The following is a 21,681-nucleotide window of genomic DNA, read 5'->3' on the forward strand; positions in this document are numbered from 1 at the left end:
GACACAGACGTTCACAGTCGGTGTTCGTCTTGGAATCCACAGTTGACACCCAGTTGGGGCAGGTGGACGCGGCCGCCAAACCCCAAACCAAGGGGATGAAAATCATTGTGTCCCAAGGAACCCTCATGACACTGCACACGTGCGATTTCGCCTACTATCACTCTAGGACCAGATTTACTGTCACGTATCAGTTGAGGCTTGATGCCAACACACTCACAATGAGCAACGCAGATTTCACAATACTGGAGGCCGCCTCCAACTCTTGCAAGACTCCTCTGGAGTCGATCGCCTCCAGCTGTCGTGCCTGGTGGACCACGAGGCTGAGGTCAGACAAGACCAGACACACTGAGTTGACTTGAAAGACCGACACGGTGAAGGTCTGCTGCACCGCCCGCTCAACCTGGCTCTCAAAACACCTGGTAGCTGCCGTTCCACACACCCGCCGGCAAGCGTGATCTTGAAGGAGGTCCCGAGCTCGGGTGAATTCGCGCATGCTACACCCAGGTAACCTAACGGTAGGACCAGCGGAGCTGTTGTCCAGGTCGGTAATTTCCACAACAGGGTTCTTGTCGGAGTTGGAGAGGACCGACACGAGGAAGGGTGGGATTGCAAAAGCCTCCTCCAAAAGGAAGGCGACCGAGTCCCGAATCCACGCCAAGATACCTGAGTCTCTCAGGGCTCTGACGTCGTCAGTCACGTTGCTGCGACTGCGTCGGGACACCTGTGTCAACCTGACTAGACTGCTGGTCACCATGGTCAAGCTACGCGGCCCGCACACTCCCCTCTCTTGACAGACCGCCAGAATTTGGCCCAGTTCTTGGGCCAAGAGAGCCGCAGGAGTGGCCCCTGTGAAGCTGCTCTTCAGTATCCGCCCTCCAAGTAGCTGCGACGCGTGGGCTTCCGACGCCGCGTGCTGCCCAAATAGCTTCCTAACTACCAGCTTGTTACCTCCAATAATGTACGGGTCCAGGCAGAGCAATCGCATGACAGGTCGGTAGAGTCGGTGGGTGGTGTTGGCCATGACAAGCGCCGCCTCGGCCAGGAATGAGATTCCATGCTTTTCCAATACAGGTGAGTCGGTCCCCTGGCGAGTGCTTTCTCGGATGTATGCCGATTTCAAGTGCATCAGCAGCATTCTGAAGGGCAGAGCACAGGAGAAATTATACTCGTACTCAACATCCTCCTCCTCGGCCTTGCGAAGCTCCTCCTCCTCGCGCAACTTTTGCCGTTTGTTCCTGGAAGGCGCTTCTCGGATCCGACGAAGGCGTTTACGAAGGCGGCGCTCTGTCACGTTCTCGTTGAGATGCATTGCCACATCTAAGAGGTCCAGCAGCATTGAGACGGAGAGCCAAGCCCACGAGCGAGCCTGCTCGTCTCGAGTGAGACAGAGCCCCTGCAGGAGCAGACTCATGGAGCCTCGTTCTATGAACGTCTGTAACCATTCACCAGTCGGCTCAAGGCTTCCAAGCATAGCCCTCAGCCCTTCTGGGAGTTCGCTTGCGACTTCGCGAATGGGCCGCTCTCTGTTAGGCAGGTGCCGCATCTGCAGCAGAAGAAACACGGAGTTCGTATCGTTGCGAGGCCGGCATTTCTCCTCCATGTAGGCGTAAGCGATGCGAATTCTCGAGTACAGGAATGGGATGAAGAAGCAATGGTCCAAGGGCTGCAAAGACTCCTCACTCGGAATGCTCATGGTGATGCAGCTCGTTCGCACGCAGAAGGTTGGGGCCAGGCTGTACTTCGTGAACTTGCCGCTGGTGGTTAGACGGCGGAGAGAGTCAGTGGACGTGTTGGATAAAGAGCGAGACAGAGAGATCCGTGAGATTTCCCTTTCCCGGTCTAGGTTTTCGAGGGTGAGGTTGACTTGGGAGCCGTCCCAGTCCATCCATGAGGCGCCCGGGTGCAGTCGAGCCTGCAGGAACAAAGGCCACACAGCATTAGCTTTGTCGACTTTCTGGAATTCATCAAAAGCCGCGAGTTTGGCACCCAGTACCACGTACGGCATCCGTAGTCGGGAGTCGGTGGCCAGACAGCCCTGGTAATTCACCAGAGCGTCGTCACAGATACGTTGTAGGACAGGGCGCAGCTCTTTGCTGTTGGCCAGCACGTCGATGTCATGGAAGGTGAATAAGAAGTACACTAGGTGAAACCCTGATGGCACCGACCCCTCGGGGGCGGCGAAGACAGTAGGGCGAGTGGCACGCACCTCGTTCATGTGTTTCCGGGTGTACTTAAAGAATGCCTTCTTCTCGGCTTCGTCTGCGCTGAGAAGGTCGCCCACAACATCCATCAGTGTGAACAGTGTGTCGAATTGCGCCGGCAGAGCAGCGCCAGAGATGAGGAAGCCGCAGAGCTTGTTGAACAGGTGCCGGCTGAGGATGCGAGAATGTCGTCGTGATTCCTCCAGCGTCATCTTGCTGAGACAGTTAAGGAATACATCTAGCGAACCGGTGTCCGTGAAGCGTTCGCAGTAGTCGGATAGTTCATATCCCGGAGTATCCATAAAAGCTGTGAACTGCTGGGCAGGCGTCAATTGCATCGGCACATCAGGGGCAACCTCCGCGATGAATTTGTCGGGTTCTGCAGTTGGAGTGGCCTCCAGAGGGCTGACGACCAGCTGATCCAACAGGGCCGTGCGGAGGAGGTTAACAGGCTGCTCAGATGCTTCCGCGTCGTCATCCTTGAGAAGAAGAGGGTTCCTCCAGGGTCCCAGCTTCTTGACGAGCCGTCGAACAGCGTTCACGTCGCCTCCGGATTCCGTAAACGCGACTGTGGCGTCGCATATCAGCGCGGCCAGCCGTAGGCCCACCTTGGAACGAGCGCCCTCGCCGTCCTTGGGGAGTGGCAAGGCTCCCACCATCAGGTTCCACTCCGGCATTGGCCACATGAAAAAGTGCGTCATTCGACCTGAGTATCCCGGAATCTTCTCGGCTCGTAGGTGCACTAGGGCGGCAGCAAGCACGGGAGGCACGCCCTGCGTCAGGTTGAATGCGGCGGGGAACATTATTGTGTGCACGACGATGTTCAGGACGGCCGAGCCGAGGTGAGGGGCTAGACTACGGTCAGTCGAGACGTCGACCTTGGCTAAGCCAGTCATGAAAGCGTCCATGATGTTGACGCTGCGCTCGTCATCCAAGGACCACCGGAAAAACCTACGAAAGGCCTCGTCAGCCTCTCGCCAAATAGGACTACCAGTGACCGAGCCTCCCCACCTGTCCAGAAGCGCGACGCACCACTCCTGCTGCACTATCCGAAAGATTCGAGGCGGTGGCGGCGACGTGGACGTCAGTCGGAGCCCTGAGGCGAAATCCGAGGCTTGTAGCGCCAGCACGAGCAAAGGATGGTGACTTACATCTCGGGACGAAAATCCCAGCGACGTCAGCATGCTCATACAGTCATTCACGATGCGAAAGTGCTTATTGCTGCATCGCATTGGATGGCTATTGAAGGCGGCCTTCAAAAAAAGGCAGAAGGCAGCGGCACCTTCAAGATAGACGCTTCGACAATCGTACATCTCAAACGGGCGCATAGTTTCCAGCACTTCCTCCAGCTCGTTAATGCTCGAGTCACTGGCCTCGTCGTCCGAGGCGGGGGCTGCTCGAGTCGCTGCCCTCGGCCCGGATAGCAGCGAGCCGCAGGTGATTTGCAGAAAGCCGAAAACGTCTCTGAAAGAGACCTTTGTAGGTTCAGGAGCACTGTCCTGCTCGATGCCCAGCTCAATGCCATCGTCTTTCGCGCGGTCCACGGGTAACTCGTACCAATCTGCCGGCCCGTAGGTGTTTGGGAACGTCATCGTAAGGTGTGCAGGGGCCACTCCCGGTAGCAGCTGGGACACGCCTGGTAGCACAGCAGCCAGGAAATCCCGGCGGAAAAGCTGCATCCCCTGCTCCGTTAGGTGCCGGGCGGCCACTTCGGAGACCGAGTCCAACACTCGGTTTCGGAGGGCAGCCAGCTCGACGGCATAGTACATGCTTACGTAACGAACAAGCAGGTCTTGGGCCTTGCAGCCAGCGGCGAGCTTCCGAGTGTCGAACGGGTCAGGCTGAAGCAGTGTGCATAGGTCAGCGACTGCGGTGGTGGTCGTGGCGTGAAGAAGCTCGTCCTCTTGGATCTGGTCGAGGACAGGTCTGAGAATGTGCTCCACGACTCGGTCAACAGTGCGACCGGTCAGAGTCTTCATCAGTCGTATAGCGCCCACAACTCGCATGAAGAAGTCGGAACTAGCACAAGGCTGGCAGCGGGAGAGCTTCTTGCCCTCACGCAGGTAGACCACGAACGCCTCAGGGTGGGCTTTAACCAGCGAAAGGAAAGTACGTTGGAGTGACGGCAGACTAAAGCTTGAGCCCCAAAGCTTTAAGATGTCAGCGGCAGTTTCCCAGTCAATTATCGAGTTGGTGGACTCGTCCAGAAGATCAGTCACCACGGTGGCCTCTCCTACGAGCCGACTCAGAAGGCGTTCGCACGACGACCACCGGAATCGGCCAAGAGTCCGTTTCCCCACGGATTCAGACGCGGTCTCGATCATCTGTGTGTGGAGTCCTCCTCCACGGGAGTGTCGGCGAAGCGTGCTAGCCAGCGTTACGCAGACCCGCGAGGGGAAAATCAGTGGCAGCGTCCAGTCGCGGCCGGCGATGTCGAGAAGCGAGCCCACGCGGTTGAAGAAGGCGACGGAGTCGGCGAAGGTGTCGCGTCCGAGGCCTTTGAAGACCGCAACCGTCATCTCTTCCCGCTTTAGGAGCTCCTCCACGGCGTTGTCGCTGCCCACCTCGAGGATGTGTAGGAAGAAAATGATGATGGCCTGCCGGGCTACGTAAGTGGACATGACGAGGTCCAGATCTGGCGAAACCTTGAGTCGATCCACCAGAAACGTAGACGTCATCTGACAGTGCCTCTTCGTTGGCCTGTCTAGCTGCACCGTCTTGAAGAAGGACATGCCATCCCAGTGAGAGGAAACGCGCTTGGACTTTAAGGCCAGGAGGCCGCAAAGCGTCGCCTGCACGCTGGCATGGTTCCAGGGAAAGGCGGACACCACGCGCCTCGCGTGGAAGCTGCCGATCAGAGCGAATTCCGTCAGCAGACGGACCACTCCGGCCCTCAACAGCATGTGATTCGCTTTGAACCCCTCCGATAGAGTTTCCATTCGGGAGTTATTGTAAAGGATTTCGGACGAAAGAACGCGGCGCATGTTGGTGTCACCTGTATTCAGGATATCAGACAGAAACAGACAGATGCGAGCGGCCACATTTTGTCCCATGATACGCGTCTCAGGCCTCTGTTCGTCGCGGCGCAACGATAGAAGGAAGGGACTGAACGTATCTAGTGCCTGCGTGCCACACAGCCCAGAAACTCACATCTAAGATTTCCTGTGCGTTGGGGCTCCTCTGCAGGTAGGACACCAGAGTGGCAGGTTCCTTGCGACACTTCTTCAGTACGAGCTCAAGGTTGTCGACCACAAGGATGTTCGCACCCAGTTGCTTCGCTTCCGAAAAGGCCTGTACGACCTCCATAGACTACAAATCACGGTTTTATGCAGACAAGGCGTTAGGACGCAGACTTCCACGTTCTATGGCTTCTCGCAGTTTCCACACGGTACGTGCGTAGGAGCAGAACAAAGCCAACCACTGGGCATGCAGCCGTGTGCGGACCTCTGCGGCTGGCATTGCGTGCATGTCATCGAACTGCTGGGTGCGCAGCCGCCTCTTGACGTCGAGGCGCAGCGTCTGCACCTTGGGGCTGCCAGCCCACGCAGCGACGTTCGGGTACCAGTGCAGCGTGCGGTGGGCTCTTCCCTTCTCGGTCACGAGCAACGGCTCGAGGTGAGGGGTTTTGACCTTGGTCTCCACGGCGTTCCGTGCAGGCAGGCAACTGGCCAAGCGGAGGATCTCTTGCAGCCGCAGATTCTGCAGGCGTCCCTCCTTCATAAGAGGAACGCGCTCGAGATGAGGTTTTCCTCGCTCCTGCAGGTCCTGCTCCGTTATAATTCCTCTTTCCACTCCACAGTAGAGGTCAACGTAGTCCCGTAGCTGCCGAAATCCTGGAGCGGGGTCTTCCACATTAATCTCACAGATGTCCGTCCGCTCAACAGTGTCCATGTGCAGCAACCTCAGCAAGTGAAACCCAACGCTCTTCCCCTCAAAGGGAGGTGGCACGAAGAACTGCGAAACTCTGCGCCGTCCACGAGGGATCCCGAAATACGAGTAGACGCTGGCGAAGCCTGCGACGCTCACTAGCGGCACGGCGGACTGCTGCTTGCGAGTCAGGTGCGTCTGAGAGTCCACGATGGATTCGCGACGCTTCAGCTCAGGTGGCTCCACTTTCAGCGCGAGGTAGATTTCCCACCTGTCATCGACCTCGATGTCGCTGGCGGCGTCAATGAAGAACTTGAGCATCCACTCCAATCGCCGGTGCCAGCCAGCGAAGTTGCTATGCGACGGCTCTTCCCGATCAAACGACCTGCTCACGAACTGTGTGGCTCCGGACTCAGTCTCTCACGTCGAACAGCGCACTCCCCAGCATCCGTGATTCCCGGGGGTCTGCCTGCCACTTGTATGACGTCCGGTTCTGCAGCAACAGCGCTCGGAAGTCGCTCCTCTCGAAGCACAAGAAAGGGTACTTCGCGAGCTGCACGAACGAATCCTTCAGCACTTGAGACAGCTCCTCGAACGGCCGCTTGTCGGGAGTGCCCGTAATCTCGATGAGAGTGTGGAAGGAGTCGACCGCGTAGAACACGTTCACCTGCAAGTCGTCCATCCACCCACCGATACTCTCGTCGATGCAGCACTCCAACTGGTGCACGAAAAGCGGTGCAAAACCGTGTTGACCCGCGTCGACGTCCTCAAATACGGAAACTGGTATAAACTGCACATGGGAACGCAGATCACGCAGACGACTATTCTCGTCGTGGAGTTTGGGACGCTTTCTCGGCTGGTCCATATGGTATATTTTCAATACTACCCATTACTCTCTCTCGAACCCCACCGACACTTTTGGTAGATGGTGCACGGGATGCCTTTTACGAATATTCAGACTGGGGGCTGAAGGAAGGAAGTTCCAAATTCTGATGCGATCGCACCCTGCTGTCACATACGAAGCATCGGACATCATTATCTCGTCCGCTTTAGGTTTTGTGGATATGGGGCGCAGAGGACGCTCTTCAAGAACACTCCGCTCCTCATTCACGAAGGCAAAGTCTAGTCGGCCTCTTAGCGCTATGCCCACAGTGAACGGACTCGAGTTTGAGCGCACAGCGAACGGACTCGTGCCTGTGTCTAAGGTAACGATGCGGGGTTCTCATGTGGTTGAACCTCGGCCCAGGTCACACCGCTTCCCCCATTGCCCTCCTACAACTGCCGACGGTTACCCCGGAGTGGATCCGGCGCTCGACGAGAAACGGTACACAGCCATTATGGAGGAACATCAAGGTAACCGAAACATAGTAATCAAGCATCTGCTGGAAATGAACGAAAAGGAGCTTGAGAACATGGACGCAAGCAAACGCAAGGTGGAGCCAAGCCCCACTCTGAGCAGGGCCAAGAGCGTACGAAGAAGGCTGTCGAGGATCTTCCGCAAATGATTTCATAAGTAATGTCTGAATGAAATGTTTGAATGAATATGCGATTCATGAAGCTCGCTCAGAAGCCTCGTCTACTGCTTTGCTCTTGGCCAGGTCGACCTTCAACGGCTTGGACATGAACACGACTCCGTTAGTGAGCCGCATGGCATTGGTGGCGTGGGCTGCGGTGCCAAACCCGACCCAAGCTTGTCCTCGACGTTGGGGGTTCGCCCAGCCGCCCATGAGCTCTATGCTGGTTACTTCGCCATACTGCACGTACATGTCGTAGAGGTTGGCCTTCAGATCGTCCCTTGACAGTTTGTCGGTGAGGTTGGAGACGTAGAGGGTGGCACTCATCTAATTCGATATTTATGAAGCTCCTGCGCCCTAAATCTTCGCCGGATCTTTGTCTTCTGGCAGTTCGGGTCTTTATTCGTGACCGACCCAGCCCGTTCACGGACAACATTCGTGACGTTCCGGCCCCCACAGAACAAAACCTGCAATGGATCCAAACAGTGGGTACGAGTTTGCCGCTGGCTGATGTAAGGGCCGCCAATAGCTGGATGCCCACTAACCTTAAGACGTTCGCCTTCTTGGTCTTGTTAATTGCGTTGGCGGTAGGATTGTACATGCGCGAGTCATTCATGCGTTGATAGAAAACGATTCTCTGAGCACCGCAGACATATTTTCTACTTCTCGAAAAACAGGGCCACAGCTCGCAGCACCGAGCAGTCGAAGAGCCAGAACCCATGGTGGCTGTATACCGCTGCTCCGCCACCCACGTGTTCCGCGTTACGAGAACCGACTGATACGGCTTCTTCTTTAGGAAGTGCTGCAGCGCAACAGATGGGCAAATGAGATCTTTGCTCCCCAGGATGATCATCAAGTCGGAGTCCAGACTGCGTGAGTTGGATCCCTGCACCTACCTCAACAGTGATCCGTCGTCTATGTACTCATGCCCCTTGAGCTGCCGCGCCGTAGTCCACCTTGTTCCGAAATCACGATAGACTACGTACCAGTAGAAAAGTAGCAGGGCCTTGTCCACGGCCCACTCTGCGCTGACGGAAAATCTACGTCGCGCGCTGAGGGCAGGTAGCACCTCGACACCTTCACACCACGTGCGCGAGCCCAGCACGCTGCTGTGATTGGAGTAGGGCCTGTCGAGCAGCTCCACTTGCCACGGTCGTAGACCGCACAGCTGCACCTTCTTGGTGACCTGCACGAGAAAGCAGATAGGGTCGCCAAGTACCACTCTGCCTACCGACGTGCGGTACGCCCTGTAGAACGCCGAGGCGACAGCGGTGCCGTAGGAGTGGGCGAACACGTCGAGCGTGAAGTCGGCACTCGGGTCTGACAGGCAAGGTATGGACGCATACGAGGCGGGTCGCCGGAGACGAGCCATATTTTGGTAGCGAGACGAGTACTCCATGCTGTCGACATCCGGTTGAATATATCCAAAAGTGTCCGTAAAAGCCGATGGATTCTTCACTACCCACTGACACACATTATGGACTTCGTCGACCAGCTCACCCATGCTGGGCAACACCAGGTCGCCGCTCCCCCCGTCATGTAGAACCGCCTCCAGGTTAGCCTTTTGGTGGTGGCTCGGTTGGTGGACAAGCCGGCGCCAGACATCCACGACGTTGCTCCAGGCCCAAGCGCCACCCAGAGGATCCAGCCCTAGCCAGAGAAACTCCGGAATGATTATCACGCGTCGACGTTCAGGATGAGCCTTGCGCAGGAATCGGTCGCGAAGCCACACGAATGTAAGCTGCCTTAGAAGACGCCGATGAACTCACTGCAAACGTGTAGGGAATGATGCCAAACCCGAAGCCATGGAAGCACAACAATGGGCGGTCGTGACGCGATAGTTCGCCACTCCTGACGGGGTGAAGCACGAAAAACCGAATAGCACCCTTAAGGTCATGCCTCAACGGGTGCATGAGACTGAAGCCCAGGACACAGCGCATGTAGCTGGACGCGAGCCAATGCGCGAGAGCAATAAGCGCCACCAGTGCCAAGGGCCTGTAATGCGGATGCATGAATGCCTCGGTGCGCCCAAACGCCTTGGTCGGTGCGCTCGAAGGCAGCGAGGACGGCGAGGGGACTGCCCAGCCCAGCCTGGCCTCAAGCCGCGTCACGGCGTCGTCGGCGTCGACTTCTGAGACGCCGAGCTCGTCGGTCAACCAGCTCAAGACGTCTGATCGGGGAAAACTCTCAGGAATGAGGTCAGGTGTACAATAGAATGAGTACGCTAGGAAGTTGACCAGGTCTACGGGCTCGCAGTGCTCAATCATGTCGTGCAGCGTGTGTAGCCAGCGCTCAGGATCGGGTTTGGAATGGACTGCAGGAGCCGCCACTAAGTGCAACACGCGCTATGTAAAGGTAACGCGTCTCTCACGTTGCGATATAGAACGTACGTCGCGATCTCCAGGAGCAGGTACGCTACCGCCAGCACAACCTTGGCGTCCTGCTCTGTGAACAGCGGCGTCACTACAAGGTCGAATCGCAAGAGTAGCAAGGCAGCTAGAAAGACTATGTAGTTGTCTGCGATGTGGAGAACCACCTGTATTCCGGTTCGCAATCTCTGACCGAGCGATGTGACTGCTTCCCAAGTACTGAAGCCAGTACGGACAAGGCCACCGAGCAGTACGGCTGCCCCCACTGCCAGGCGCATAGCGAAAACGCCGCCAGGAAGCCAGGAGGCCACGTCCAGCTTCCACACGACAACCACGTAGGCGGGGAACGTGAAGAGGAACGAAACCACGTTCCGGTGGGCGCGTGAGGGGAAGTAGAAACTGGAGGGCGTCAGAAAGACCTCGCCTGAATTCATGACTCCAAATTAGGAATAACGCCTGGAATCTGTGGACACTCACTTATCAGAAATCATGTGTGCATCTGTGTGCACGTGTATCTATGCCGTTGGATCCTCCCTACTTTTCTTTCCTTGCTGACGTGGCGAGTTTCCTCGACCGCGCTGGGCGGTGCCGGCTTCGAGCCGCCGTTCCGCCAGGCGTCCGCGGGGCCGCGTGGCTGGGTTGTTGGTGCCCGGTAGAGGTGGGCGGCCTGGGTGCCAACGCCGCGCGCTTCGTGAACCTTGTTTGCAGCCAACCGCTTTCGATGACCTACAAGGTCCGACCTCAGCAGCTAGAGACGTCTGCCTGCCTATTCAACCATGTCCTGGCTGCCGTAGACGCCTCAGGCCTCAAGGAAGTGCGATTCACTGACGGACAACATCACAGCTACCTCGTCAACTGGTTGCTGAACATCCAACTTCCTGGCCCGCTCCCCAACGGTGTAAAACACGTTGTCTTTGGACCGGGTTTCTTCAATCTCGATTGTAAGATGTTACCATCGGGACTCGAGACATTGGAGCTCGGTCCCTACCACTGCAGCCCGCTAACGGATTTACCGGCGGGACTGAAGACACTGCATCTGGGAGAGTACTACAACAGACCCCTACTCAGCCTACCGACCAATCTCGAAACTCTGGTCCTTGGTGTAAGGTTCAATGAGCAGTTGCTGCTACCACAAAACCTCAAGCGTCTGTGTGCAGGGCCTCGGTTTCAGCAGGGTCTTCCGAGAAGTTTGGCGTTCACAAGGATCAATCAGCCTCGATGACTCCTTGGAGCATTTCTCAAAACTCAGGGAACAGGCATTCCAGTGCTCCGAACGTCACGAACAGCAGTCCACCTGCTCCAGCGATAACTCGCTCAGATACCTTTTCGGAGAAAAACTGACCCCCGACGCAAGCAATCCCAGTGCAGAGCAGGTGGCCGAGGCACGATCCGAGGGTAACCGCCAGGGGATCCTTGTGGGCCGCCAGAGTAATGGTCGCGATCTGAGATCGGTCGCCCCACTCAGCAATGAAGGTCATGGAGAAGGCTTGGGCGGCCACAGGACCAATCACTCGCGAAAAACGGCGTTGACAAACGTTCACGCAATAGCGGAATGCCTTGGCGAGACGATTGAGGCACCCGGAAGTGGTTTCTGAAACGCATTAAAGCGATAAGAGGAATCTCCAACTGGAAAACGAAACAGAAAGACTCACTAAGTTGACGGGCTCCGCCTTTTTCCATGTCCAAGCCAGAGATTTCCTCTTCAGCATCCTCGAGCTCCTCGTTTGGCTTGGTATTGTCCATGTTGTAGGCTTCATGAAGAAGTTTGAAACCGAATCCCAGGAACAGTGCGACCGTCATCCAGTGACGAACATCCCTGTGTGACAAACATCCCTGTGTGCCTACTCGTCCAGAAGGAAAGGAATCAGATTACCCATGGACGTGCTGAGAATCGTCATTGCGACTAGCGCTCCGCTGGCGCCAATGAACGCCTGCACTGCTGAATATCTCATGGAGAGAAGCGCCGCAATGAAGAAGGTCTTGTCTCCCAGCTCTGACACGACGATTACGCCAAGCGATTGCACAAACGTGGACGAGGAGGAGTGGATTGAAGCCATATTCACCTAATATGTTCCATCACTTTGAACGCAAGGCAGACTTTTCCGCAAACATTCTTGTTACTGTCGAGATGTAGGCGAGCATTCGGTGAAGGTTAATGTACCCGCCAGTAGAGTACGTGAAGCCGAAGGTGGGCTGCGAACTGCTGAGTCTTAGGAGACGGACTCTGAGGCCAGCTTCCATATCCGGGAACCACGCCATTGAAAATGCCAGTGCAGCGGTAGTAATCGGTGCTGAAAACGAGGTGCCCATCACAAACGACAGCATGTTGGGGTTGTTACGGTGAGTGAACGCCGGAATGTTAACCCCAGGAGCCCACACGTCAACGATGCTCCGACCTCGGTTGCTGAACTCCGCCATGTTTCCGTCGAGGTCCGTGGCCCCTACGGATACTAGGGTTGGCAGGTTGTACATTGCAGGGGACACGAATGTGGCGCAGCCCCCGGTGTCGAGGTTGCAGTAGCCGTTTCCTGCGGCCGCAACAATCACGTGCCCACGATCACTCAATCTTTTTAACGCAGCTTTCTCTGAACTGAGACTACCGTAACCGCCGTAGGAGTGGTTGCTGATGGGGAACTTGTCCACGTTCTCCAGGATGTAGTCGTACGCGCGGAGCAACGCGGATGTGAAAATGTTGCCTGTGGGCGAGGCCACCTTCAAGCAGTGCACTTTGCATTGAGGGCACGCGCCTACGAGTCCCACACCATTGTTGCTGCGTGCCCCTACGAGTCCCATTACCAACGTCCCATGTAAGGGGTCTGTATCCCCGCTAAAGTCTGCGTCTCCGTCAGATGCGTCCCATCCGCGACATATACCACCACATCTGGGTGTAGCCGTCTCGAAATAGTTGATGTCTGGGTGACTGGTGGCGCATTCGCTGTCGACGACAACTACGGGCACCGTCACGGGTTCAACGCCGTGCAGGTGTTGGACATATTTCCAGGCGTTCAGAAAGTTTACATGCCACTTGAAAGTCCCCATATACCACTGGTACATAGCTGCAGGGTCAGATGTGAATTTCGCGTACTCAGCCCACGCAGGGTCACTCTTGGCTAATACGGTGTCTGCAAAGGATAAGCCCAGGTTGGAGTACCGCAGCAGTCCGTACTCCATGTAGGCCTTGCACGGTACAAGTGCCAAGAGAGCCTCCAGCATCTCTCCGCCTTGAGAGGGCGGGATAATATCCGTCTCCAGCTGCGACAGATGTTCCGGCTGCAGCTTGGAGGCGAACATCGGAATTTTGGCGTAGGGGGCGAGTAGCGACAGGGCCGCGTAGATCACGCTCAGATTTGCGTTCCGGAAGGTCAGCACTGCCAAGCTACCAGTTGATTCGGCCTGACCCAGATCAAAATGACCAACCCAATCGATCAAATTCCGCTCGAAAAGCTTTCGCAAGTCCGAGTTACTGGAACCTTCGATTCCTTTGTGGCGGATGTGCGGCAACAGTTGGCGAATCACGTGCAGGTCTACGGAGTCGCCCTGCTCAACCTTATCGCCAAACACTGCCGCACCCAGCACTTTGATAACTCGCTCCTGGTCAACCATAACGCCAGTGCCAACACAGGCCGCATCCCACCCCAGAATCAGAGAACTGGAGCGTGGATGCTCCGCGAACACGACGGCGGCAACGAGACCTATCAAGTTCCATATCATTACAGAATTAAAAGTGCATGCACCGCGTCTCAGACCATTTTCGAACCTAAAGAACAGCAAAGCGATGAAAATAATCTCTAGTCGGAAAAGCTTTTCTCCCAAGAACTCAACCAACGATGAAAATCTCATGGACACACAATGATAGGAGGAAGGTCGCTGAGTTCCTATACGACGATTGCACAACCAAAACAAGTTACAAAGTTTGAAGCAGGGGGCTCGCAGGCGCACAGCACATTTCGCTGTCAGAAGGTGTGTCCGATTCGACAGCGTCATCATCAGCTGTCGTGGTCTCCACTCGACACTGCTTGAGAGAGACAGCGCATTGCACCCGACACAAGCCAAGTCGCGGGAGGAGAACGTCGCAGATGGGAGGCACGAACTGGGCTTCGGTGGTCAGTGTCTGGTGCCGAGCGCCCTTTATTTCCACGAATTCAGCCAAGAATCTGTCCGACAGGCGTGTTGGCACCTGAGCCAGCGCGCGCTGCAGCAACTCCAGCGACATCACCGCTGGAACCGTGGTATCTTCGCTGCCAGCGATTACTGTTAGATGGAATTTTCGCCATCCGTCAGTGAGGAGTCCGTCTGCGTGCGATGACAACAACGCCACCAGTTCGCGCATATCGTCCCGAGCGCTCCACTGGATGTCACTCTCTATCAGGTTGCCAACGGCCGACGATGTCCACCGTTGTAGTGGTCGCGGTATTCGTAGTAGGTGCGCTACGACGTCGGGAATTGATGTGAAAGGAGCGATTAGAGACGCGCCAGCCATTTGCAGAGTGGTGTCTCCCACCTGCATCTCACGACCAGAAGCCTGTATGCTCGTTTGCCTCTCAACGAGGAACTTCGCCACGGAGAGAGCGATGGAGGCGCCAAGAGAGTAACCCACTAGAATCAGTTTCACCCGGGAAACGTTGAGGATCTCCAATGATTGGTGAACCGATCCGAGGACTGCTTCGTGGCACCTGGCTGGAGAAGGCACCCCTTCATCGGTCCCGTGTCCTGGGAACTCCACCAGCACAAAGGCCGCGTTGAGAGCTCCGCGAAGCACCAGCTGTGCTTTGTCACCCGCGTGCTCCGCCACGCAACGCTGGATTTCGCTGTGCAGCACACGCGACACAAAAGGCAGCCAATCCAGAGCCAGCTGATCCTTTCCACCAATGAGGACGAATAGCGTCAGAGTCTCCGGAAGGTCGCTTGCCGCCTGGGAGTTGATAACGACGTCCGCAAGCGAGCTGGAGCGTGAAGTGGGAACGAAGGCCTCGAACCGCGACGGCATAACCAGGAAGGAGATAGTCCCGTAATGACCGGAAACGCCCACCGTCGGAGAGCACGCTCCGCAGAGGCTCCAGGCCGTGATGGGTGCGGTGGCCCGCAGGTCTGCGGGCAGCGCCTCCAGTGGGGAGACAAGCGGTCTCAGAGTCGACCAACACCGCTCAAAGGCGTCAATCAGCTTGAGGTAGTGGCGTTGGCGCTTGGAGTTGCCGTTGCCGTAGTGACGACGGGTGAACAAAATTCTTTTCTGCCAAGATCGGCGCTCTGGACGTCTCACTGGTAACTGAAGGCGGTTCGTGACGACGGCTTTAGGCGAAACTTGGTGACTCTGAACACAAATTCGAATGGATTCGTTTGGTTCAAGAACGCGCGACACCCAGTTGACCATCAATATGTGTGCACAGCACCGCCAAATCGCGAAATTAGTTGCAACACGTGCAGCACACTTTACAGAGTGCATCACGCAAACGCCACGAACTGCGGTTCCTCGTCCAGAAGTACGGGGGCGTCATCTCCCTCGTCCTCCAGAGTGCTTATATCTATCTGATACGCCTTGCGGAAGTACGCCTGTAGCATGATGGCTCTAGACCTGACTGTAGCGTCCTCGGCTTCCAACCAGCTCGCGCCAATGTTGCCCAGCACCGCCTTTAGGAAAGAGTCCTTGAGAAACGTGTCCTCGAACAAGTCGCGAGGCATCGACTGCATCTGGCCGCACACAACTCGGATAAAATCTGAAACGAGACGCGGTCGCGACTCGGCGAGTCCTGGAGACGAGGATAGCAGCAACAGGAGAGCTTTCCATTGTTCGAAGCCCTCCAAGGTTTGGCCAAGAAGGAACACTACGAACGCGAACTGAAGCTCTCCGAGAAGTCCGATCTCTTCAGCGGACAGACCTATTGGATGCACACCAGGTGGTAGAGTGTGGAATTTACGGCTCCATTCGAGATCTGATTTCTTGACAGCCGCCAGCAAGCGCTCAGTCACGTCCGACTGGTCGAGGTAGGCTGCAGTTGATGGCTTTGGTTTCGGAAGCTCGCTGAAGAATATAGTTGAAGGGTGCAGTACTCCCTGGTCAAATGTTCCGAGTTTGTCATACTCAGCAAGAGAGCTGCGAATGCGCCGTCCCACTGGAGACAGCCTCGAGATGACAGCCTCGTTGACAAAAGCGGTGAGCTCGATCCAGACCGTGTGGTATTTGCGTTGGTAGGGAGCCAGATGTGGTTCCACACGCAGATTTGTCACCGTTTCCTCCCAGCGGAGGAGCTCCTCCTCGCCGACTTCGTCAAGCGACTCCCAGGAGTCGTTCCACTTGAAGGCAAGCACGGCGCCTGCAGAGCACCAGATGAAGCGCCCCGAGCGGCCACCCTCAGGCCCCCATGACCAGTACAGGTAGTGGGCCCCTGGAGAGAGGAAGTTAACGCCGAGAAAGTCTTTTCCCACCGCCCACGAGACGTGATCGATCCCCACGCTCAACTGGCCGCCGCTGGTGCTCTTTTCGCCTGAGGATCCGTAGGAGCACCCACCAGGGACGCCAACCAGCACCAGCGTCGCCGTGGCCTCTCGGAGGGCCATAACCTCTTCCGGGGACGCGCCCGCGTCCAGTGCCGTCAGAGTTGGGTTTCCCAGGGCGACGTCCTCGGGAAGCATGGTGGAAAGACGGAATATTGATCACTGCACAGCATCGACCTTCTTCTGGTAAAGCCACAGTGGGCAACTGAGCACGCCAGAGGTCTCTTCCTCGTGGCTCTTGTAGACGCCGAAGAGGGCGTCCGATCTGGCATACAGGGAATCCTTCAGACTTATTACGATGACCTGGTAGTGAACATTCTCGAAAAACGTCCCCAGCGAACGCACGTTCTTGGCGTCAAGTGCGGCGTCGACCTCATCCAGCAGCACGAAGGGCGCGGGCTTGTAGGCCTGCAGCGCGAAGATAAAGGCCAGCGAAGCCATGGACTGCTCCCCGCCTGACAGCAGCTTGAGGTCTCTGTAACGCTTGGCAGGTGGCATGGCGTGGAACCGTACCCCGCCGAGGTAGGGCTCCTCGGCCGCAGCGTCGTCCAGTGCCAGCGTAGCGCTGCCGCCAACGCCGCGGAAGTCATGCTCTGCATCGGCCTCCACAGTACCCGCGCTCAACGCGCTGTACAGCCGCTCAAGGTGACCCTTCACCGTGGCGAGGCATTCCAAGAACAGGCTCTTCCGCTCTTCCTTCAGCTGGCGGAAACGAGTCGTAAGCTGAGTGGAAATGCGAAAAGATACATTACCGAAGTTCGTTGCTTTGTCAGGTCTTTGATCTTGGCAGCCAAACCGTCCGCATCTGCTTTCATTTGGGTCCACTGGTCGGCGCTGCGGAGATTCGGGGACGCCGCACAGAGCGTCGCCTCCAGTGACCGGATACCTTCTTCCATTATCTGATACTGATCTGAAGCGTCAGTTTCGGTGCACCGCTTCAGCAGCTCCGCTGGCAGTTGGTCGTAATCAAATTCTATCTCCGGCACCTCCTTGTCAGCGTCCTCGAGTTTCAAAAACCGGCGAATGTCCGCTGTTGTAACTCCGTTTCTACAGGGTATAGGAATACCTTTGAGCATAGCGCTTCGGAGGACCTCGAGACCCTCAGTGCTGAGGCGTTCCATCTTGCCCTGCAACGTCGATAGGGAGGCCGACGTCCTGGCAACGTCAGCCTTGACGTGGTGTACCTCTTGCCTCCGCTTCTCCCTGAGGGCTGTGTTGTCTCTGTCAATTCTCTGCAGCCGAAGGCACTCTTTCACGCAGACCGCCAATTCCGCATTCAGCTTCTCGAGTTGTGCAGTGGCCTCGTCGATCTCTGTTAGAGTGCAGGATAGACGCGCCTCCGTCGCGTCGACGTCGGTGGCGGCGGAGTCGCGCTCAAGCTTGGCCAAGGCGTCCTGCAGCTTACCCAAGCGCCGACTGGCCCGATCGTACTTCAGCTCCTGCTGTTTGTTTTGGGCTTCGCGCTTTCGAGACTGCTCCCTAAGCTCGCGGTCCAGTTGGCGGACGTCATCCACCTGCAGCTCGGCAGAAAGCGACGCAAATACACCTGCTTCGGCTGCCGTCAGCTCTGATTTCAGCTCCTGGATCTTGCGCTCGTTGTCGCGAGCGCTGCTCTCCAGCTGCTCCTTCAGTTTTTCCTGCGTCTTCAGCTCCGCAGAGGCGCGCTGGAGCTCCTCGCGAACGTGGTCTCGGTCGCTCTCCAAGAACTGCAGGCGACGCTGCTTGGCTCCGATCAACGAGTGCATCTGCGTCCGGTGCACCTTCTTCTCGACCAGAGCGTCGTGTTGTCCCTCTGCCTGGTGCCGGTCCTGCATTTCGGCGAGAAGTGCCTTCTGTTCAGCCTGCAGTCGCTTCAGGAGGGCGGCGGACTCTCGAAGGCCGGCGCGGCGAGCGCTTTGGTTGTCCACGTTTAGGTTGCCGTTCTTGAGAACTTTTTGGCCCGACAGCGCGACCACCTTCACCTCAACCCGCAGGCGGCGGGCTTCGTGGTAGGCCACGTTGGTAGCATCCTCCGAAGTCTCAACTATCAGGGTATTCTGCAGCGCCATCTCAAAGGCCGGCCTCAACACCTCTTCGAAAGTCATACAGTCCAGTGCTACACACCCATTTAGCTCACGGATCCGGAAATCGGATCTGACGGAGGTAATATTGTCCAGTGCCACGAAACTCATTCGTGGCCAGCGGCGCTGCTTGATGAGAGCAATGGCCTTCTTCCCGTCCTCGAATGTCTGACAGATGATGTGATCATTGAAGTATCCCAGAGCGGAGGAGAGAGCCTTGGCATACTGCTTCGATGTGGGCTTGTACAGATCGGACATAACCCCGTAAATGCCAGGCACTTCTGTCCGAAGACTCTTGATGTGGTCCTTGGCCTCGTTTATCCGGTCTAACTCCCGGCGGTCAGCAGCGATGTTGTCCAGTCGAGCTCCTACGTCCCGCAGCTGAAACGCGATGCGTTCCCGGCTCTCGTCGCTCTGCTGCATTGCCTCGTCCAGAGTGGATATCTCAGCCGTCAGCGCCGCCTCCTGTGCGCAGATGTCCCTGACATCCGCCTCCATCGCGAGGCAGCTGCTTTCCGCCTCCGTTCGGCGCTTCTGGAAGGTGTTCACTTGCTTTGAGAGGTCTTTCACGGTGCGGTCAGCTCGTGAGACGTCGTCGGCAATCTTGGCCTGCGCTCCATCCATACGAGACACCTCGACAGACAGCGGTCCACAGAGAGCCCGCGCTGTCGCGACGCCCTGGTCAAACTGCGCTTGCTGCGCCTTAGTCATCTTAGGAAGGCTCGTAGGAAGCCGCTCCGCACTCAAAGCGGCCACTGCGGCTTCGCATGCCGCCAACTCGGCCCCCGCATCCTCCATTGCAGCATGTGTGGCTGCTACGTGCTGCTGGAGCTTCTTTCGCCGGGCCTCACTCTCCTGTAAGCGAGCCTTGAGTGCCTGTGCCACGGCAGCGTGCTCTGACATGAACCCAGCAACTGCCTCCTGCTGCGTGGACAGTTGGTCACGCGAGGCCTCCGCAGCCGTCAGTGCCGCTTCTGTATATCCAAAATCGCGTTCCATCTCTCTCAAACGGCACATATCCTGGGTAAGTCGTTCTCGTGAATGAGTAGCGCAGGTCTCCTGCTCCGAAATCTGCTCTCGCAGCACGCCAGCAGCGCTCTCGTTGACGTACAGCTTGTACGTGTAGATGGCAGACCGCTTATGAACCAGGTCCCGCTGCAGCGCCAGGTACTTTGCCGCCTCCTCTTTCTCCTTTGCCAGCTCTCGTAGGCAGGCGTCCAGGTGGTTCTTTTTCCCTGTGTGAAACCGCAGCGTCTCCTGCTGCTCCGCTATGCCGGCCTGCAACGAGTTGTACTCCGGTAGCAGCTTGCTGGACCCCGACAGCTGCTCAATAAGAGCTGTGAGTTCTTTGCTGTCACGCTGGGACATGTGCTCCACGTCCCCTTGAAAAACGAGGAAGTTACGTGACTTGTTGTTGACTCCAAGAGTTGCCAAGCAGGCCAGATACTCCTCGGCCTTCACCAGTGCGCCGTCTACGACGTAGATACTCTGGTTGCTCTTGATCTCGCGGCTAAAGACCTTCTGTTGACCGTTGGCCAGCAGAAGGTTCAGCGTCACGCGCGCTGTGCGCCCAGCTGGAGGGACATCCTCCAGTTGCGATTTGTATACGAGGTCGCGCAGCTTTGTAGAGCGCAGTTTCTGCGTGCTCAGCCCGAGGACGAAGCTTATCGCGTCCATGGAGTTACTTTTTCCTGATCCATTCGGACCTATGATAGCGGAGAAGCGCTTGAAGGGCCCTATTACATGCGTTCCCTTGTAACTGCGACATGTGAGAGCGGTTCTAAAAACCCAGGAAATTAAATTGAACGGGGCCTGGCCCGACTCACCTCTTGAAGTTGTGGAGCTCAATGCTCACGATGGCGGCCATGATTTTCCCGGACTACTAAATAATCGTTTTTCAAAGATGGAGTTCAAAGCTGCAGTGGATGTCGTGCGCCAGTCACCACTCTTCAAGTGTGCTGAACCGACACTCATGTGGGAGAAACCTTTTGTCTCTGGAGGCGTTCTGGCGGGCCTGTCCCTTGTTTGGGTGGCTCCCTACTACTTTGAACGGTCTGTCGTGTCTTTGCTGCTGCAGCTCTCGACCTACGTGCTGCTCCTAACGCTTGTGTACAAGTGCGTGCAGGACCCGCTCTACGTTTCATCTGTTTTCCATCGTGAGGAGAAGTCCTTGAACCCTGCGTTCGCTGCGCCTGAGGCGGGAATCGCCAAGGCCAAATACTACCTCCACGCAGTACTGCGCTGGTACAACTTCTACGTATCATTTGGGGCTACTGTCGGCCTTTATCTGTTAAGCTGTTTGACGTCTCTCTTCTCGCTGTGGAGCCTGTCGTACTTCACAGGCGTCGCTTTTCTGTGCTTCGTCCCTTTCAAGAAGCACGCCTACCCCTACATGAAGCCTCACGTGCGAAGGGCCAACAAGCAACTCCAGGCGCAGATCAAGAAGATTCAAGAGCTTTTGCCAAGGAACACTAAATCTGACTAGTGGGGTCCATGATTCGTGTATTTGCTAAATAAACTCAGTACCACATCATGGCAACAGCAGTTGAGATTCCCGTAGCTGATGAAGCCATCACCGTGCCGACTGCTGAGGCTCTTCCTGTGAGAAGAGAGTTGAAGACCACCAATTCCGCCCTCCCAGCCCGTAAGGACCGCCCTCCTAATATGATTCTGGTCTCCCAAGAGAAGCAGGCGGGATTTTATGCCCGGTTGGCTCACCGTACACTTGTCGGCTCCTCCGAGAAGGCACCCTATGACGAGGTCATTTTGACCGGCTTGTCTGGCACCATCCGAGTGGCAGTGCTGGCGGCCAACCAGATGGAGGCCAACAAGATCGCAACAATTCAAAAAGTCGAGACTGATTTCGTCCCGTCGAGTTTTCGCCGTGGCCGCCGTACGCTGCCGAAAATACTGATTGTATTGAAAAAGCATCCCGAGTGCCCTGCTCTGGAGGAGCGCAAGGCTGATGTCAAGGAAACGGACATCCCTAAGGACGACTCCTCTCCGGACGGCGTTGCCTCAACCGCCGCTGAAGTGCCTACTTCGGTCGATGCTCCGAAGGACATAGAGACTCCAACAGAGACTCCGATAGAGACTCCAACAGAGACTCCAACGGAGACTCCCACCGAGACTCCAACTGAGACTCCGACTCAAGCAGCGTAGTCGCTCAAACGCAAAA

The 21,681-nt window shown here is 56.6% G+C and overlaps 13 protein-coding genes across 23 annotated transcripts; 5 read left to right on the plus strand and 8 right to left on the minus strand.

Annotated features, from left to right (window-relative positions):
• Positions 1–187: 187 nt before the first annotated feature.
• KVP17_001861 (uncharacterized protein) lies at positions 188–6,933 on the minus strand (the record flags this gene model as incomplete). Of its 5 annotated transcripts, XM_068517643.1 has the most annotated exons (4): positions 218–5,323; positions 5,352–5,501; positions 5,589–6,464; positions 6,493–6,933. In XM_068517643.1, coding segments are annotated over 4 exons (6,573 nt in total), but the record flags the coding sequence as incomplete, so codon positions are not given. The 5 variants fall into 5 exon arrangements, with proteins under 5 accessions (XP_068375203.1, XP_068375205.1, XP_068375201.1 ...); XM_068517641.1 differs by lacking the exons at positions 5,352–5,501; positions 5,589–6,464; positions 6,493–6,933 and having other exon boundaries at positions 188–5,254; XM_068517639.1 differs by lacking the exons at positions 5,589–6,464; positions 6,493–6,933 and having other exon boundaries at positions 5,265–5,507.
• A 277-nt stretch (positions 6,934–7,210) lies between these two features.
• KVP17_001871 (uncharacterized protein) lies at positions 7,211–7,573 on the plus strand (the record flags this gene model as incomplete). Its single annotated transcript, XM_068517657.1, has 1 exon — positions 7,211–7,573. One exon carries the CDS (start codon positions 7,211–7,213, stop codon positions 7,571–7,573), a length of 363 nt encoding a protein of 120 aa, XP_068375218.1.
• Positions 7,574–7,618: 45 nt separating this feature from the next.
• KVP17_001867 (uncharacterized protein) lies at positions 7,619–7,909 on the minus strand (the record flags this gene model as incomplete). Its single annotated transcript, XM_068517653.1, has 1 exon — positions 7,619–7,909. The coding sequence occupies one exon, from the start codon at positions 7,907–7,909 to the stop codon at positions 7,619–7,621; it is 291 nt and encodes a 96-aa protein (XP_068375214.1).
• A 14-nt stretch (positions 7,910–7,923) lies between these two features.
• On the plus strand, positions 7,924–8,205 carry KVP17_001854 (uncharacterized protein; the record flags this gene model as incomplete). The annotated part of the gene is made up of 1 exon (XM_068517631.1): positions 7,924–8,205. One exon carries the CDS (start codon positions 7,924–7,926, stop codon positions 8,203–8,205), a length of 282 nt encoding a protein of 93 aa, XP_068375193.1.
• A 36-nt stretch (positions 8,206–8,241) lies between these two features.
• KVP17_001865 (uncharacterized protein) lies at positions 8,242–10,385 on the minus strand (the record flags this gene model as incomplete). 3 transcript variants are annotated; one of them, XM_068517649.1, is made up of 5 exons in its annotated part: positions 8,242–8,308; positions 8,335–8,451; positions 8,479–9,323; positions 9,352–9,927; positions 9,954–10,385. In XM_068517649.1, 5 exons carry the CDS (start codon positions 10,383–10,385, stop codon positions 8,242–8,244), a joined length of 2,037 nt encoding a protein of 678 aa, XP_068375210.1. The 3 variants fall into 3 exon arrangements, with proteins under 3 accessions (XP_068375210.1, XP_068375211.1, XP_068375209.1); XM_068517650.1 differs by lacking the exons at positions 8,242–8,308; positions 8,335–8,451; positions 9,954–10,385 and having other exon boundaries at positions 8,475–9,323; positions 9,352–9,849; XM_068517648.1 differs by lacking the exons at positions 8,242–8,308; positions 8,335–8,451; positions 8,479–9,323 and having other exon boundaries at positions 9,912–10,385.
• Positions 10,386–10,468: 83 nt separating this feature from the next.
• KVP17_001855 (uncharacterized protein) lies at positions 10,469–11,173 on the plus strand (the record flags this gene model as incomplete). Its single annotated transcript, XM_068517632.1, has 1 exon — positions 10,469–11,173. One exon carries the CDS (start codon positions 10,469–10,471, stop codon positions 11,171–11,173), a length of 705 nt encoding a protein of 234 aa, XP_068375194.1.
• A 16-nt stretch (positions 11,174–11,189) lies between these two features.
• Positions 11,190–12,008, minus strand: KVP17_001847 (uncharacterized protein; the record flags this gene model as incomplete). 3 transcript variants are annotated; one of them, XM_068517618.1, is made up of 3 exons in its annotated part: positions 11,190–11,542; positions 11,604–11,767; positions 11,797–12,008. In XM_068517618.1, 3 exons carry the CDS (start codon positions 12,006–12,008, stop codon positions 11,190–11,192), a joined length of 729 nt encoding a protein of 242 aa, XP_068375181.1. The 3 variants fall into 3 exon arrangements, with proteins under 3 accessions (XP_068375181.1, XP_068375182.1, XP_068375180.1); XM_068517619.1 differs by lacking the exon at positions 11,797–12,008 and having other exon boundaries at positions 11,604–11,751; XM_068517617.1 differs by lacking the exons at positions 11,190–11,542; positions 11,604–11,767 and having other exon boundaries at positions 11,793–12,008.
• A 19-nt stretch (positions 12,009–12,027) lies between these two features.
• Positions 12,028–13,791, minus strand: KVP17_001850 (uncharacterized protein; the record flags this gene model as incomplete). Of its 2 annotated transcripts, none has more annotated exons than XM_068517623.1 (1): positions 12,028–13,791. In XM_068517623.1, one exon carries the CDS (start codon positions 13,789–13,791, stop codon positions 12,028–12,030), a length of 1,764 nt encoding a protein of 587 aa, XP_068375186.1. The 2 variants fall into 2 exon arrangements, with proteins under 2 accessions (XP_068375186.1, XP_068375185.1); XM_068517622.1 differs by having other exon boundaries at positions 12,028–13,662.
• Positions 13,792–13,855: 64 nt separating this feature from the next.
• KVP17_001863 (uncharacterized protein) lies at positions 13,856–15,322 on the minus strand (the record flags this gene model as incomplete). The annotated part of the gene is made up of 1 exon (XM_068517645.1): positions 13,856–15,322. The coding sequence occupies one exon, from the start codon at positions 15,320–15,322 to the stop codon at positions 13,856–13,858; it is 1,467 nt and encodes a 488-aa protein (XP_068375207.1).
• Positions 15,323–15,393: 71 nt separating this feature from the next.
• KVP17_001868 (uncharacterized protein) lies at positions 15,394–16,581 on the minus strand (the record flags this gene model as incomplete). Its single annotated transcript, XM_068517654.1, has 1 exon — positions 15,394–16,581. One exon carries the CDS (start codon positions 16,579–16,581, stop codon positions 15,394–15,396), a length of 1,188 nt encoding a protein of 395 aa, XP_068375215.1.
• Positions 16,582–16,602: 21 nt separating this feature from the next.
• Positions 16,603–20,370, minus strand: KVP17_001859 (uncharacterized protein; the record flags this gene model as incomplete). Of its 2 annotated transcripts, XM_068517637.1 has the most annotated exons (3): positions 16,603–17,166; positions 17,196–20,262; positions 20,330–20,370. In XM_068517637.1, the coding sequence occupies 3 exons, from the start codon at positions 20,368–20,370 to the stop codon at positions 16,603–16,605; spliced, it is 3,672 nt and encodes a 1,223-aa protein (XP_068375199.1). The 2 variants fall into 2 exon arrangements, with proteins under 2 accessions (XP_068375199.1, XP_068375198.1); XM_068517636.1 differs by lacking the exon at positions 20,330–20,370 and having other exon boundaries at positions 17,196–20,180.
• Positions 20,371–20,406: 36 nt separating this feature from the next.
• KVP17_001869 (uncharacterized protein) lies at positions 20,407–20,988 on the plus strand (the record flags this gene model as incomplete). The annotated part of the gene is made up of 1 exon (XM_068517655.1): positions 20,407–20,988. One exon carries the CDS (start codon positions 20,407–20,409, stop codon positions 20,986–20,988), a length of 582 nt encoding a protein of 193 aa, XP_068375216.1.
• Positions 20,989–21,035: 47 nt separating this feature from the next.
• Positions 21,036–21,665, plus strand: KVP17_001858 (uncharacterized protein; the record flags this gene model as incomplete). Its single annotated transcript, XM_068517635.1, has 1 exon — positions 21,036–21,665. One exon carries the CDS (start codon positions 21,036–21,038, stop codon positions 21,663–21,665), a length of 630 nt encoding a protein of 209 aa, XP_068375197.1.
• Positions 21,666–21,681: the final 16 nt, after the last annotated feature.

This window comes from the organism of the source record quoted next (genome assembly GCF_019968985.1).
Source record: "MAG: Porospora cf. gigantea B chromosome Unknown PgB_NODE_34_length_62418_cov_132.738, whole genome shotgun sequence".
NCBI lineage: Eukaryota > Apicomplexa > Conoidasida > Eugregarinorida > Porosporidae > Porospora > Porospora cf. gigantea B.